Source organism: Mastigoproctus giganteus, chromosome 3, assembly GCF_048544385.1.
Source record: "Mastigoproctus giganteus isolate SK-2022 chromosome 3, ASM4854438v1, whole genome shotgun sequence".
Lineage (NCBI taxonomy): Eukaryota > Metazoa > Arthropoda > Arachnida > Uropygi > Thelyphonidae > Mastigoproctus > Mastigoproctus giganteus.
This window is the reverse complement of record NC_143577.1, coordinates 206,998,847-207,015,671: the sequence shown is the minus strand read 5'-3', so window position 1 is coordinate 207,015,671 and position 16,825 is coordinate 206,998,847. Positions and strand designations below refer to the sequence as shown.

The window sequence follows — 16,825 nt, the reverse complement described above, 5'->3', positions numbered from 1 at the left end:
GATGGATCAGGATGGGATGAAGATCTGGTTTGAGAAAGTTTGGAGCAGGAGACCAGGTGGGCTCTTATGCAAACCTGCCCTATTGGTGCTTGATCAGTTCAGGATACACATAACAAAAAACACAAAGAAAATTGCTGCAGAGCAAAAAACAAAACTTGCCGTCATACCTGGAGGCTTGATATTCCAGCTCCAACCACTTGATATCAGCATTAACAAACCCTTCAAAGCTGCCATGAAAGACGAATGGAACCAATGGATGAAGTCTTCTGGCGACAATTTGACACCAGCAGGAAGAGTGAAGAAACCAACTATAGGAGAAGTTTGTATCTGGATGAAAAGATCCTAGGATAATATCAAGATTGAGATCGTTCTCAAGTCATTTAAGAAGTGTGATATTTCAAATGCCATAGATGGAACTGAGGACGAGGCAATATATGAAGACAGTGATTCTTCATCAGACACAGATGAGGACAAGCTAACGGATGGGAGTTTTGACAGCGATGAGGAGTTGTATGAATTTTATGATGAATAAAACTTGAGTTCAATAACTTTATGTAATACATTTTTTTTCAAATTTTGGGCACCAAAATTAAGGTGCGTCTTATACATGGGAGTATCTTATACATGGGGAAATACGGTAAATAATTTTATTGATGCCACATGACATTTTTATATATTTTATGAAAATAAAAAATTTGAAATACCTGGTTCATCATTTGAGGATAGGATCTTAAAGGCAGTCGAAACATGTCCTGTCCATCCAGCATGTTTGGCAACATCAACAGGCCAACCAAGAGACTTCAAGAATTCCATGAAGTGGGGATGAACATTCTTAATAGACGTCTAATATTAAAAAAAAATTAAAAATTGTAGACAGACATGTGTGTGCATGCAGACATTAACATAAACCTATATATAAACATAAAAATGATATTTAACTGATGGCAATGAATAATAATGACAGCGGAGTTTGCATGTCCATAGTGAACATGTACTCGAAGGAGCTTCTGAAATTTTGCATTTTTAAATGGTATTGTAAAGCTATTTAATGTTGATTTTTCTTCTGCAAGGGTCTAAACTCACAGTGGAGCTCCAGGTCTGGTCTCACCATATTGGGTCATCATCAGATTCAGGCAATTTTTTTTATATATAATTTTTTGGACAAGTCAGCACAACTTCTCCCCCCCCCCCTCACTGATTGACTTCTGTTCCATGCTGAATGCAAGCTGTCCCAGAACTCAATTATGAAGTGACCTTCTTCCTGTTTACCCCATTCATTTTCAAAACTCAAATTTTCACTGACTTTGTTTAGCCTCCTTTTGCCACTTTATTTCAGTTTATTTTGGCATGGGTGAAGCTTTGTTGTGCACTGGATGTCTAAAGGAAGCAGATTTTCTTCTTGACTGCATCTCCTGTAAGTGGGTATGTCTTTGTGGACCTTGTAGCTCACATTCTGATCTAAAGAAGCTTGCAAAGAAGACTAAACTTTTGTGGAAATGTGGGGCCTGCAAAATGATCAATTATGACATGATAAAGTTGAATTACCCACCTCTTCAAGTAAACATTTAACAAATCCCTTTGCTTCTGCTGAGTTGAGAACCCTTATGAACCCAATTCAAGTCACGGTTATGCAATTGGTAACTGGCCTAGATCAGTTAAAATATGCTCACATGCATCTGACAGAGAATGTAGTCGCAAAACTCGAACATCGACATAAAATGAGAATGGAAACTAATTCCACCGTCACGACTGCCATGGATGCATTTGTCAATAGTTTCAAAATTGTACTGTCAAGAATCAACTACACTGAGAATGAAATACTGAACCTCCAGGAGACCTGATCGGACATCATTTTGAAAATGGAATTCAGCTTCAGTATGATGAAAGTGAACCTTGTAGAACTGCATGATAATGTCACATTTCTCCACAGGTAACAAGGACATCAAACTTATTCTTCTCAACACATACAATAAAATTTAACTGAATAAGTCCAAGGATTCTAGGGATCTTTCCAATCTTCTTAATGCCCAGGATCTTATTAAGATTTATAAAAACTATGAAAAAAAAAACTAATATTGTGTTAATTTGTTCAGACTGTAAAAGAAAATCTAATGATGTTTTTACCCTCAAAAATCCCAGGAGAAACGATTCCACTGTGGCCTCGTTAGATGTTGGTCATTGGGCCAACCAACTTGTCTCCAACAGCCAACAGGCTGTTGGAGACAAGTTGGTTGGGCAACAGGCAACAATGAACATTGTTCTTCCCAGGGACAATGTCATTCACATGCACAGAAAAAGACAATTGATGAATGTCATCCCCCAATCAGGAACAATGAATTTCACCCCCCACTCAGGATCAATCTCACCATTCAAGGAACAAATGTTTGGAGTTATCAAGCAATGATCGATTTCCCTCCTCTGAAGAAACAGTGTCTGAATTCCTCACATCCCCACCCCTCCTAACATCAATCACAGCAGGACAGCACCACCCATCTCAGACTTCTCTCATCTCAGGAAAAAAACTTATCTGCCCAAGGCTCAGAATACAGCCGATGTACTACATTTATATCATCATTCTTCTATTTCTTCGTGATTCCCTTCTACTTCTGACTATCTCTCTTTCTCTGTCTCTCTCTCTCTCTCTCTCTCGAGGTAATTCAGAAATTTTTTTTTGGCTGATGCAGCATGACGAGGCTAGTGGGAGTCAGAAGTGTTCAGAGCCGCTAAGTAGATTTTCTTATTTATTGATTTGAAATTAATGTTTTTCTAAAACTTTTGATTTAAATTTAGTAGTATAGAATTATTTTGTGATTTTCTGATTAATCTGGTCTATTTATTCTTTACTCGGCCTTGTAATTGCATTAAAATATCGGTAAGGATATCAAATCCACGTGTTACAAGTTGCAGCTCTGCTGAACGAGAAGTTTTTTTAGCCATATTAGCCGCTTTATTAACCAACTGTTATATCAAATTGTTTTCTATAAGTAGCTTACAGATCTAGTCAGGATCCTTAGTTTATTCTGAATTGAGACAGTGAGATTTGGAAGTTAATTAATACTTAAGTATCCGTAGATTTACCGTCCGTAACTTGCCGCCATTGTTATACGACACGTTATATCCTGAACTAGATAGCGTAAGTATAGTATAGTATATAATATAATATTGTCATTAATTATTAGATTAATTATTAATCGGTAAAATCTTGTTAATCTTGTTAAACTTCATTGTTGATTAAATTGTACTTTTAACTAAATACATATAACGACTTAGATTACAAACGTAAAATAATTAATTAATACATAACTTAGCATTAGCATTAGTAGAGGCATTTGATGCAAGAAAGCAAGCTTATGCAGCATCAACCAAAAAAAAAAAAAAAAAAAAAAAACCCACTTCCACTTCACCCCTCTGTTCGTTCAAAATACCTGTCCAGCTGAGCCTTAAACTTATTTAGGCTATCAACCTCCACCACAAGGGATGGAAGTCTGTTCCACCAACCAACCACCAGCTGGCTAAAGGCAAATTTCCGCACGTCTATCCTACATCTGTCTTTCCTCAATTTGAATTTATGCCCTCTCAGGTGATTTTTCTGAGCTAGAGGAAGAATCCCATCAGCATTGAGCATGCTTAAACCATTCAAGGCTTTATACACCTCTATCAGATCACCTCGCTGGTGCCTAGTCTCCAGACACTGTAATTTGCAAAACTTAAGCCTTTCTTCGTAAGAGCACCCCTTTGTTCCATTCACTCATCTTGTTGCCCTTCTCTGTACTCGTTCCAGCAGCTCTACATCCTTCTTGAAATGAGGTCTCCAGACCTGTATACAGTACTCTAGGTGTGGCCTGACCATCGCCTTATACAATGGAATAATCACCTCCTTATCCCTGCTGGAAAAATTCCTGTATATCATTGACAATACTCCATGAGCTACTCTTGCAGCCCGTCTGCACTGCTCAGAGAACTTCATATCTGCCTGCACAACCACCCCCAAGTCCCTTTCATTCTCTACCACTGTCAGTGTAGTACCACAGAGTTGATACGTTGCTCTGGGGTTGCTGTTTCCCATGTGTAGTACTTTACTTATGATGAGAGCCTTGTCGATCAATTTAGCCCTGGAAAGATTGTTCAAGGCTCAAGCGGTAAAATTTTTTTCAGCCGGGTCTGTACTTGTAACAGGAGAGACTGCTTCTACAGGGATGGGATACACTTAAATAGAAAGGGTGCAAGAATATTTGCTGATGCTATCGAGGCATGTTAGGTGGGTCGGAAAACTGAGAGCTTGCAGGGATACAATGACTAATAGAATAACAGTAACCACTGGCAGAGGTGAAAGTGATTCTTGCACTGCTTCTATTGGAATGAGCAGCAGCAGCCTGGAAAACAAGATTCAGGATATTTCAGAGACTGCTGGGAGTCACTGCGGTACAAGAAAACACATGGGTTGTGTTAGGGTAGCTAAGAATAGGAACACGTGTATGTATACTTGCGTGTACACCAATGCAAGGAGTTTGGTAAATAAATTTGATGAATTTGAGGTATTGCTCAAAACATCAAAGGCAGATATTGTTGGGATATCAGAGACGTGGTGTCACACAGATATAAGGAATGCAGAACTGGAATTTGGGGAGTACAATGTGTACAGGAAGGATAGACAAGATAGGAAGGGAGGATGGGTTATACTATAAGTTAAGAAACAAAAAATCCAAGGAAGTGAAGCCAGTTGACATTGCTGGACAGTGAAGTGTCGAGTCAGTTTGGTGTAACATAAGAATTGGGAGATCAAAATTGAGAGTAGGAATGTGCTATAGGCCTAATGACTCTGATGAGTACAAGAAACTGTACAGGGAAATAGAGTGGGCCAGTAAATCAGAGAGTCTTATAACGGGGGATTTTAATTTCCCAGATATTGACTGGAATTTGTGGGTTGGGCACTCACACACTAGCAAGGCTTTTGTGGATTTATTGGATGATTGTTTTCTACATCAGCATGTTCGGGAGGCAACTAGAGGGAGTAATACTCTTCATCTGATTATCAGTAGTGATTCTTCATGCATTAAGAATCTGCAGATAAAGGAACCACAAGGTGGCAGTGATCACAGTGTGCTGAAGTGGGATTTACTCAAAGAAGTAACTACCATCAGGGGTAAAGGTAAGGGTTTTTGCTTTCGTAAAGGCGATTACGATGGTCTGAGACAGTATTTAAATTCTATACAGTGGGACCAACTGATGATGTTACCAACAGCAAATTCAAAATGGGAAGCATTCAAAGAACATATCTTGGAAGCTACTAGGCTTTACATACCAACTAAGAAATATTGTTCAATGTTTAGGCCTAAATGGATGTCAGATGAACTAATGAGACATATGGCAGAGAAGAAAAATGCATGGGATACATACAAATTAACACGTGACACAGAAGCCTATGATAGATACAAGTTGATCTGCAACCAAGTTACAAAGGAGGTCAGGCAGGCGAAGGCAGATTACGAGAAATCCTTGACAAAGGATGCAAAGAAAAACAGAAAAGAGTTTTTTTCTTATGTAAACCTCTTGAAGGAAGAGGATGAATCAGATTGGTCCACTTGATATCGATGGTTCAACCGTTGATGATCCTGCTCAGGCAGCTAACAAACTAAATGAATATTTTGCATCGACTTTCACACATGAGGAGAGGGGAATGCCAGAGGTGTATTCAACTCTGGCAGTAAGCTAGATAATCTTGTAATAACTGAGAGTAAAGTGGAGGAGAAATTGTTGAAGATAAACACAAGAAAGGCACCTGGGGTGGATGGGATCTATCCAGTTATATTAAAGGCGGTAGCAAAGGATGTAAGCAAACCCTTAGTCATAATTATGAGAGCTTACTTGGACTCAGGGGAGGTATCCATAGACTGGAGATGTGCAAATGTGACCCCAATTCACAAAGGAGGATCAAAGGCTGACACAAGTAATTATAGACCTGTGAGTTTAACTTCTGTTCCAGGAAAATTAATGGAGGCGCTGATTAAAGAAGCACTGCAGGATCATCTAGACAAGACGTTACAGCTCGGACACAGCATTGTTTTGTTAAGGGAAAGTCTTGTCTGACCAATTTGATTGGATACTATGATGCAGTCACAAAAGAACTGGATGCAGGGAATAACTTTGATATTATATATTTGGATCTTAGAAAGGCTTTTGATATTGTTGCACATGGAAGACTGCTGCACAAATTGGAGCAGAGTGGCACTGGAGGCAAATTGCTGCTATGGATAAAGGGATGGTTGACAGGGAGAAGACTGAGAGTAGTAATCAATGGACACTGTTCATCGTGGACTAATGTTATTAGTGGAGTCTCTCAGGATTCAGTGTTGGGTCCATTATTGTTTTCTATATTTATAAATGATACTGATGATGGTATATCAAGCTTAATGTCCAAGTTTGCAGACAATAGAAAGGTTGGCAGGGTTGTTAAGGACACTACTGATGCTATGCTGCTGCAATAGGATCTGGAAAGGTTGAGCAGATGGGCTGAAAGGTGGCAAATGAAGTTTAACATTGACAAATGTAAAGTACTACATATGGGAAACAGCAACCCCAGAGCAACGTATCAACTCTGTGGTACTGCAGTGACAGTGGTAGAGAATGAAAAGGAGCTGGGGGTAATTGTGCGGGCAGATATGAAGTTCTCTGAGCAGTGCAGACAGGCTGCAAGAGTAGCTCATGGTGTCTTGTCAATGATATACAGGAATTTTTCTGGCAGGAATAAGGAGGTGATTATTCCCTTGTATAGGGCAATGGTCAGGCCACACCTTGAGTACTGTATACAGGTCTGGAGGCCCCATTTCAAGAATTATGTAGAGCTGCTGGAACAAGTACAGAGAAGGGCAACAAGATTAGTGAATGGAACAAAGTGTTGCTCTTATGAAGAAAGGCTTAAATTGTGCAAATTACAGTGTCTGGAGACTAGGCACCGGCGAGGTGATCTGATAGAGGTGTATAAAGTCTTGAATGGTTTGAGCATGCTCAATGCCGATGGGATTCTTCCTCTTGCTCAGATTAATCACCTGAGAGGGCATAAATTAAGATTGAGGAAAGACAGATGTAGGATAGATGTCTGGAAATTTGCCTTTAGCCAGCGGGTAGTTGGTTGGTAGAACAGACTTCCATTCCTTGTCGTATAAGTTGATAGCCTAAATAAATTTAAGGCTCAGCTGGACAGGTATTTCAAACGAACGGAGGGGTGAAATGGAAGTTCCCCCCCCTTGGGTGATGCTGCATAAGCTTGCTTTCTTGCATCATATGCCTCCTAATGCTAATGCTAAAAAAGCCTCAGGCTTCCCTGCACCATATAGCTAATAATAATAATAAAATAATAATAATAATTTGCAGAAGTCCTCAAATCTAGTCAATCAACTGCCCAGGCATCCCAGAGAATGCCCTTAGGCTACAGATCCAGCTCCCACCCTAGAGGAAGAGGAGACTGATGGAATTCCCAGCATGCAAATTCCACAATTTAAGGTACCAGAGGGTCCTAATCAGCCAAATTGGATCCCAAAGTTTCCTTCTCACAGCAAAACATCCCAAAATCATTCCTTTCACCGCGCATCAAAGAAACAACCCAACCAGGACTGCCAAAATATCCTAAGATGATGACATTTTTCGAAGGCAAGCAGAAATGCACAAAAAACTCAGAAAACACACCAAAAAAACTGAACTTCAACACGAAGCCCACAGTCAGGACTGCTAACCGAATGAAAATTCATGCGATTCTGCTGAAAATCTTATCATGTAAAAGATCAATTTTTGTCTCCCACCTATTCCACAGGCACCAGTTGAACAGATGTGATGTTATTTGAATGAATACATAGGTACAGATGCACAAGTTACTAGGCTCACCAATAAACAACCATACTATGCATCATTCAAAATCATTACAGTGGAATCTAACTACAAACTAGTCAGCCTTGCTTCATCTTGGCCTGCAGAGGCACTTGTGAAGCACTTCTACCCTTCAAAGTGTCCATCTACCAGGATGAAGCAACCTGAACAGTTTGAAATCAAGACTAAGGAAAAGCTGACTCAGACCTGCCATCAAGTCTAAGATTTGGGGAGGAACATTCGAGTTATTCCAAACTGAACCTTTTAAAAGGTCTGAATAGTCACAAAGAAGCTAGCCAGTGACAAGGTCACCTACCACCAACTCTTGAGGAATATATGAAGATAAGAAGTGGGTGGTTCATCAGGGTGAGCTAATGCAATAAGATATAGGAAAATTAGGTTGATGTGCTGAGAAATAGCAGCCAAAGGTTAACTAGTTGAAGTAGTACTATACTCAGGGAGAATGAAAAAGACCTGGGGGTAATTGTGCAATCAAACATGAAATTCTCTTGAGCAGTGCAGACACGCTGCCAGGACAGCTCATGGGGTTTTGTCAATGATAGGCAGAAACTTTGCTAGCAGGGATAAGGAGTGGTTATCTCTTTCTATAAGGCCATGTTTAGGCTGCGACTTGAGTACTTCATACAGGTCTGGAGCCTCACTTTAGGAAGTTAGATCTGCTGGAACAGGTGCAGAGAAGGGCAACCAGATTGGTGACGGGAACTCCTCAGTGGGTGCTCCTCAGAGGCAGACTGGCCATTACTGGGGAAACCCCGGTAGGACGAAGGTTGGTGTGATTTTGGCCATAAACACTGGTATGAGGCTGCTACAAATTTCCCTGGTAAGAATTTTTGACCCAGTCTGCCTCTGGTGCTGTTACGCAGAAAGGCTTCAGTTCTGCATACTGCAGTGTTTCTAGACTAGCGATTTCTGGGAAGTTCTGATTGAGGTGTTTAAACCTTTTAATTGATCGAGTAAGCTGAATGTTAATGATATTCTTCCAATTGCTGAGATTACACATGTGATTGGACATAAATCGAAGTTGAGGAAAGATAGTTGCAGGACAGATGTGCAGAAGTTTGCCTTCAGGAAAATTGCGAATTAGTGTAACAAGTTTACACAAAAAGGACGTTTGCTTGTATGCAATTGACGTTCAAGTGTGTTTCTGTTGAGTGTGTCTTGCAATTTTTGTAGTTAAGTAGAATGGTGAAAGAAACATTGTCACATTAGGTCCATTCAAGGAGAAACTCATCCATCCATGTGTATTATGTCCATAAAATGCAGGTATTCTCTGGTCAATTTTCCTGTTTTGCTGAACAAAAAAAAAAAAAGGACAGTTTCTAGCGGGAAAAAAAAATCTTGCTATCCACACCTCAGACGAACTGACCAAGTTAAGGAGTGAAATAAGCCAATAAAAGTTCCTTGAATCACTGATGGGACAGGAACTCAGGCCTTTCACCTAGTGCGGGGAAGGATGGACATTATAATCGTGCTATTCATGCAGACTCTAGATATTAAGGAACAGCAAATTTCCATCAAATTTTATCATAAACTTGGGTAAACAGCTTCAGAGACTTACAAATGTTTAAATGAGTGTTTGGTAATGATGCTAGGGGTAAAGCACAAACCTTTCAATGGTATTCGCCTTTGGAGGGAGGCCAAATTTCGACTGAGGTTTTTTAGCACTCAAGTGATCCACTGTCACGTTGGAAAAGTGCATCACATCATCCTGCGAGGACAGATGACATCTGATTAATGATATTTGTGACATGATAGGCCTAGCTTACTTACTGACACTTAAATAGAATATTTAAACATGAGGTGGAGTGCTGTGAAACGACGAACAGAAACAGGACCAGCTTTTTTGTGTGCAGGGACCTGCAAGCACAGGTCAGAAAGAACAGAAACCTCCTTTTCAAGGTCATAACACAGGATGAAAACTGGTTTTACCCATTTCACCCATCCATTCACTACAAATGTTCGTCTAGTTCAGCCTTGAATTTATTTAAGCTATCAACTTCCTCAACAACAGATGGAAGTCTGTTCCAGCAATCAACTACCCGCTGGTATAAGGCAAACTTCTGCACATCTATTCTATAACTGTCTTTCCTCAATTTGAATCTATGTATGCCCCCTCAGGTTCTTAATCTGAGCAAGCAGAAGTATCCCATCAGCACTGAGCCTGCTCAAACCATTCAAGGCCTTTTACACCTCAATCAGATAACCTCGCAAGTGTCTAGTCTCCAGATGCTGCACCTTACAGAATTTAAGCCTCTCTTGGTAATAGCACCTCTTTGTTCCTCTCACCAATTTTGATGCTCTTCTCTGTACTCGTTCTACCAACTCTACAACATTCTAAAATTGAGGCCTCCAGACATGCATGCAGTACTTAAGGTGTGGCTTGACCACTGCCTTATACAAAGGGATAATCACCTCCTTGTCTCTGCTATCAAAATTCCTATATATCATTGACAAAACTCCAGGATTTTACTCTGTCAGCCAGTCTGCACTCCTCAGAGAACTTTATATCTGACTGCAAAATTACCCCCAGGTCTTTTTCATTCTTCACCTCCCTGAGTGTAGTGCCACATAGTTGGAACATTTCTCTTGGGTTACTGCTACCCTATGCAGTACTTTGTTTGTCAACGTTTAACTTCAGTTGCCACTTCTCAGCCTATCTGCCTAACTTTTCTAGATCCTGTTGCAGTAGCATACTGTCTTTACTGTCGTTAACAACCCTGCCAACCTTTGTATCATCTGCAAACTTGGACATTAATCCTGATATACCTTCATCAGTATCATTGATAAATACACAAAACAACAATGGGCCCAGCACTGAACCCTGGGGAACTCCACTCATAACATTTGTCCACGAAGAGCAGTGTCCATTGATTACCACTCAACCATCCCTTTATCCATTGTAGCAACTTACCCTTAATGGCTTAACTCACAAATTTGTACAGCAGTCTTCCATGTGCAACAGTATCAAAAACTTTCCTGAAATCCAAGTATATAATATCAAAATTATTTTTGACATTGTTTCTTTGTGACCACATCGTAGTATCCAATCAAATCGATCAGACAAGACTTTATTTAACAAACCCATGCTGTGTTTAAACTATTACTGCAGTCGTGTCTATGTGATCCTGCATCACATCTTTAATCGGTATCTCCATTATTTTCACCAGAACAGAAGTTAAACACGTGTGAATTGGAGATAGATTTGCACATCTCCAGTCCATGGAGACCTCCCACGAATCTAAGGATGCTCCTATAATTATGACTAAGCACTTGCTTACTTTCCTCACTGCCTCCTTCAATATAACTTGATTGATTCCATCTGCTCCAGGTGCCTTTTTTTATGTTTAACTTCAACAATTTCTCCTCCACTTTGCTCTCCGTTATTACACAATCATTTAGCTCCCTGTTAGAGTTTAGTAAACTTCTCTCCTCCCCTTCCTTACAGAATTCCTAATGTGTGAACGTAGATGCAAAATACTCTTTCAGTTTGTCAACTAACTGAGCAGGATCAACAACAGTCGAACCACCATCATAAAGTGGACCAATCTGATTCATCCCCTTCCTTCTAGAGTTTACATAAGTAAAGAAATCTTTGTTGTTTTTCTTTGCCAAGGATCTCTTGTAATCAGCCTTCGCTTGCCTAACTTCCTTTGTGACTTGATTACAGACTAGCTTATATCTGCCATAGAAGCCTATGGCAGATAATTTATAAGCATTCCATGCATTTTTCTTCTCTGCCACATGCCCAATTAGTCATCTGACATCCATTTAGGCCTAAATCTTGAACAGTATTTCTTAGTTTGTATGAAAAGTCTAGTAACTTCCAAGATTACTTCCTTGAATGCTTCCCATTTAGAATTTGCTGTTAGCAACATCATCAATTGGTCCCACAGTATAGAATTTAAAAACTGTCTGAGACCACTGCGGTCCCTTGATGTGGTTATATCTTTAAGTAAATCCCACATTAGTACACTATGATCACTGTCACCTAGTGGTTCCTTTACCTGCAAATTCCTAATGCATGAATATTCACTGCTAATAATCAGATCAAGAGTATTACTTCCTCTGACTGTCCCTCAAATGTGTTGCTGTAGAAAACAATCCTCCAATAAATCAACAAAAGTTTTGCTAGCATGCGATTGATCAATCCACAAGTTCCAGTCAATATCTGGAAAGGTAAAATCCCCCATTACAAGACATTCTGATTTACTGAACCACTCTATTTCTCTGTGTAATTGTTCATTGTACACATCGGAGTCATTAGGCCAATAACACACTCCTACTCTCATTTTCCCTTTCCCATTGTTTATGTCACATGAAAGTGACTCAACATTGCACTGTCCACCCATGTCAACTGGTTGTACTTCCTTAGATTTTATGTGTTTATTTACTTTCTGTACATATTGTACTCCCCAAATTCCAATTCTGCATTGCTTATATCTCTGTGACACCATGTCTTTGATATCCCAACAATATCTGCCTTTGATGTCTTGATCAGCAATTCATATCGTCAAATTTATTTACAGCATTGGTGTATATGCAAGTATGCATGCACCTGTTCTTACTCTTAGGTACCCTAACACAGCCCATGTATTTACTTGTTCCATGATGACTCCCAGCAGCTCTTGAAATCCTCAGCAACTTGCTCTCTAGGCTGCTGCTCATTACAAAAATGTATGACCCAGAAATGCAGCAGTGCTCCCATTTCCACATCCAAAAAAGGCAAGGCAGGTCAGTTCCAATGTGAAGAGCATGCTGATTATTTTCTTCAGAGGGAATTATTTATCAGGAGTTTTTACTGCCAAGCTATGCTGTAAATCATCAGTTGTACATCAGGGTCCTAAGGTGTTTGTTTGAGGGAGGATGTCAGAAGAAAATGCCCAGAAAAATGGTGCACTCGAGATTGTGCATCACAACAAAGCACCAGTCCACATGGCTTTGTGTTCAGCAGTTTTTAGCCAGGAACAAAATGGCAATAGTCCCAGACTCTTCCTATTCTCTTGACCCAGCTCTGTGACTTCTTCCTGTTCCCCAAAATGAAAATCCACTTAAGAGGATAACGATTTGAGGACATCACAGAATTTCAGGCTGAATCACAGAAAGAGTGTTGGACGGCATCATCAACATAAGGTCCCCAAGTAAGTCTTTGGCAGTTTTTAGCTAGAAGAAAATGGCAATGGTCTCACACTCGTGACTTATTCCTGTTCCCCAAAATGAAAATCCACTTAAAAGGACAAAGATTTAAAGACATTTCAGAAATTAAAGCTGAATCATAGAAAGTACTATATGGCATCATGCAACGAGTTTCAGAGGGGCTTCAAACATAAGTGTTGGGAGTCGATATATAAACTCTGGAGGAGCCTACTTTGAAGGGGCCAATGCAGACATGTAATTAACATAAGTCTAAATTAATTTATTATCCCATTCTGGAACCTTCCGGTTTGCACCCAATATATATTTCTCAAAGGGTTAAATATGCACTAATAAAAATGTTACTTTGCTGATAACACTGGTCTGTAAGATTTTGATGTTTTGAAAATTCACAGTGTTTTTAGGAGTACTTGAAGTCAATTCTAAAAATCCAAATCTAATCCTAATGATCTAGAATTTTTTCACAGATACACACTGTTTTCGTAGATACTATGTATATGTGATATGCATACTACTTCCTTTGTGACTGGCAGGTACAGATGTACTCAGATGTGTTCAGACACATTAAGACTTGCAAGTCAGGTAGCTATATACGCCTATGAAGTATTTCGTCCACATTCAGTTGTCTTTGTGCACTTCTGCTAACTAGTACCTGCTATGTAAAAATCACATTCTGTGTGAAAGTTGACAGTAGCAACTTGTCATCGTGTGAACAATATAAATATATTCTGTTACATTTGCAGTATGTTGTTATGAAACAAAGACAGGATATAACATCATTTGTGAACAAAGGTATATATGCATATTTTTGAATTAAATTAGGTGATGAAGATAAAATCTGTCTCCTCCCCCTTGCAATTAAGTGTGCCATACATGTGTAGAGGACTTGTGATTGTGGAAATGTGGTAAAAAGAAAGTTCTGACACTTGCTATTCCCAAGGTCTGGAAGGAACCTCAGCATCACATTAATAACTGCTACTTTTGTTCCATAAATGTATCAGGTTATAATGTGAAGAATAAGCAGAGAATTGTGCACCCAGACAACATTACTTCATCTGTAAAGCCAGTAAACTTATGGATTTGAACTAGTGGAGTAACAACTTGTGGAGTAACACCTCCACAAGTTGCTCTTGAACATAAGCCATCAGAGATCTAGAGGATGACATAAACTGTTGTTACAAAAAAATTCGCAACTCTAGACAATAGCTGTTTACACAAAGTGAACCTGATGATCTCATGAGAGATTTAAATAAATCTAAAGGATATGCAGAGCTTTTAGGATCAGGACTAAAAACTAAGAATCTGCTGCCCCAGGAGGAACAGTCGTTTCAAGATGTAGACAGTGAAAAAAGAATTGGCTCTCCATTTTTCTAAAAAAAAAGCTCAATGATACATTGCTTGTTCTTGTTATGTTATTTGGTTTTTAGGAGCATTAGCAACTAAGGCCATATTGCTCCAGGGATATGTGGTGGTCATTCCTGACCTTTCCGCATCCTCCGAATTTGGTGGGCATGGGCTCAAACCCCGGTCTAATCAAGAAGCGTGTGCTATGCACTGCTGCTCCTGCCACCTGGCTACGGAGGCACCTAATGATACATTGCAACAATATTCTTGCAGTTATGAACTTTTTTGGGATTTCCTACTGAGTGGCAGCTATTTATTGACTCAATGAAGCAAATCCACAAAGGAGTCATTCATAATGGAAACAAGTATGCATCCATTCCTCTAGCTTATAAAATGCACCTAAAAGAGAAATATAAAAATGTTAAGCTTATTTTGTAAAAAAAAAATTGGTATAATGATCATGGTTGGCTAGTGTGTGGAGATGTGCAGATTTTAAAGTAATTCTGCTACTTTGGCCAACAGCTTGGTTACACAAAAAGCACCTTGCATTCTGTGCAAGTGAGATAGTCGAGCAAGAAGTGAACACTGGGAAAGAAAAATGTCGTCATCAAGACGATCTCTGACACAAGGTTTGAAGAATATTAAAGAGAGGCCACTAGCAAGCACATTGAAACAAAGTATTGATATCTGCTCAGCATATAATGTGATTTAATGAACCAGTTTATCCAAGTCCTGAATAGAAAATCAAATTGTTTCAAGCATGTTTGAACTAAATCCCTACTGCTTACATATGAAAAAAAACGTTAACTTCTTCTGGGGTTCTCATCACAACTATTTCCCAAAAAAAAATTAAGGTAGTACAAGTGAAAAGTAGGGGGGACGATTTTGTCAGAATATAAGAGAGAAAAGGCAAAAAAGGTTCCAAAGAGGATAACATGTTAATACAATGGTCAACTCTTGCTGGATACTAAAAAGAGGAATTATCATTGGAACTAAATGCCTGAGGAAGTCAAAAAGGATGTTGCAACCATCTATGCTTGACAGGAGGATGAAGCCTTTGATATTTCTGTTTTTACATATTTTTATATTAAAATAACTTATGTGGAAAATTTGAAAAAAATAAAGACAGAATCATCACCAACCAATACATAAATATATATTTTTTTTTATTTGTAAAAAATTCTGACAAGACAAATTTTTCATTAAAAATGCAATTCAGATTACTTATCAGAGAACTTTTTTTAAAATGTAGACTAGTGTAAAAACAATCTTGTACAACAGGTGTATTGTTGGGAATGACTTACAAATAATTTCCACACACACACACACACACACACACACACACACACACACACACACACACACACACACACACACACACACACACACACACACACACACACAGTGGTGAACAGTGAATATTTTAACAATGGGCTCGCAGTTGTGCAGGCTTTTTGATGTGAAACATCCTTGGGGATTCCTGCTGAGTAAATCTGATCGTTCACAGAAATTACGTCATCTGTGTCAGCAAGAGGCACTTCCCACATGCTTGCTACTAGTCTGTGCCGAGCACTCACTAATAGTGTGAATAGAGCATATGATGCATTTTTCATGACCGATATATGATATCTTGTGGTAGCCTGGTCCCACACACATTCTGTTATTATGATTGCAACTAAAATATGGAATTCTTTCAGAGTTGGGCCTCCCTCCTTATCTCTGCCTGAACAAACAAATGCATGCACAGTAATGCTGTATTATACACATTTATGAATGTTTAGCATTTATTGCAATTAATGTTCATATTTTTGATTTTGTTGATACTTGGAAAAAAAAAAAAGAACTCGTAAACCCGGGAACTTGTAAAGCGAAAGCTTGTAAAGCAGGAACTGCCTGTATATCAAACAGCCAATGTTTCTATTATAACAAAACTCACCCCAACTCCTCTTGATTTAATGCATTAATTAAGATGAAGTATACAGAAAGAAAGAAACTGGTATAATGAAACCCATTCCCTCTGGAGCTGGGGAGCTGATGTTTCTCATGTAAAGGGGCACCTTCAGGAAGGAATAGGTTGCAGTTTAACAGTTTCTTTCTTTCTTCCACTTCATCTTAATTAATGCATTAAGCTAAGTGGAGCTGGAGGTGAGTTTTGTTACATTAGAAGTGTTGGCTTTTGAATTTGGAGCAGTTAGATAAAACGTTACAAACATTAGACACATTTTAATTATGAATATAATTAAACAATACAGCAACAGTGCATGAAGTATGGCATGTGAGCTGTGTAAAATCCATTAGTGTAATGTATGCGACCTGCTCCTAATGTTTCAGTGTTTTGAGATGTAACTTGTTTTAACAAAAAAGACGATTCCTTTTATTAAACAGAGAGAAATATTAAACTGGCTGTTACATAGTTTCAACCCAATTTCATTTTACTGCCATAAGTTAA

The 16,825-nt window shown here is 39.0% G+C and overlaps 1 protein-coding gene across 1 annotated transcript in view; it reads right to left on the bottom strand.

Moving 5' to 3' along the window:
• LOC150088630 (ral GTPase-activating protein subunit beta) overlaps positions 1–16,825 on the bottom strand; it is a 522,786-nt gene that overhangs the window by 92,322 nt on the left and 413,639 nt on the right. The window contains exon 24 of the mRNA XM_090369596.1: positions 705–843. Coding sequence (XP_090225722.1) covers positions 705–843 — 139 coding nt within the window. The remainder of the gene's footprint in view (positions 1–704; positions 844–16,825) is intronic.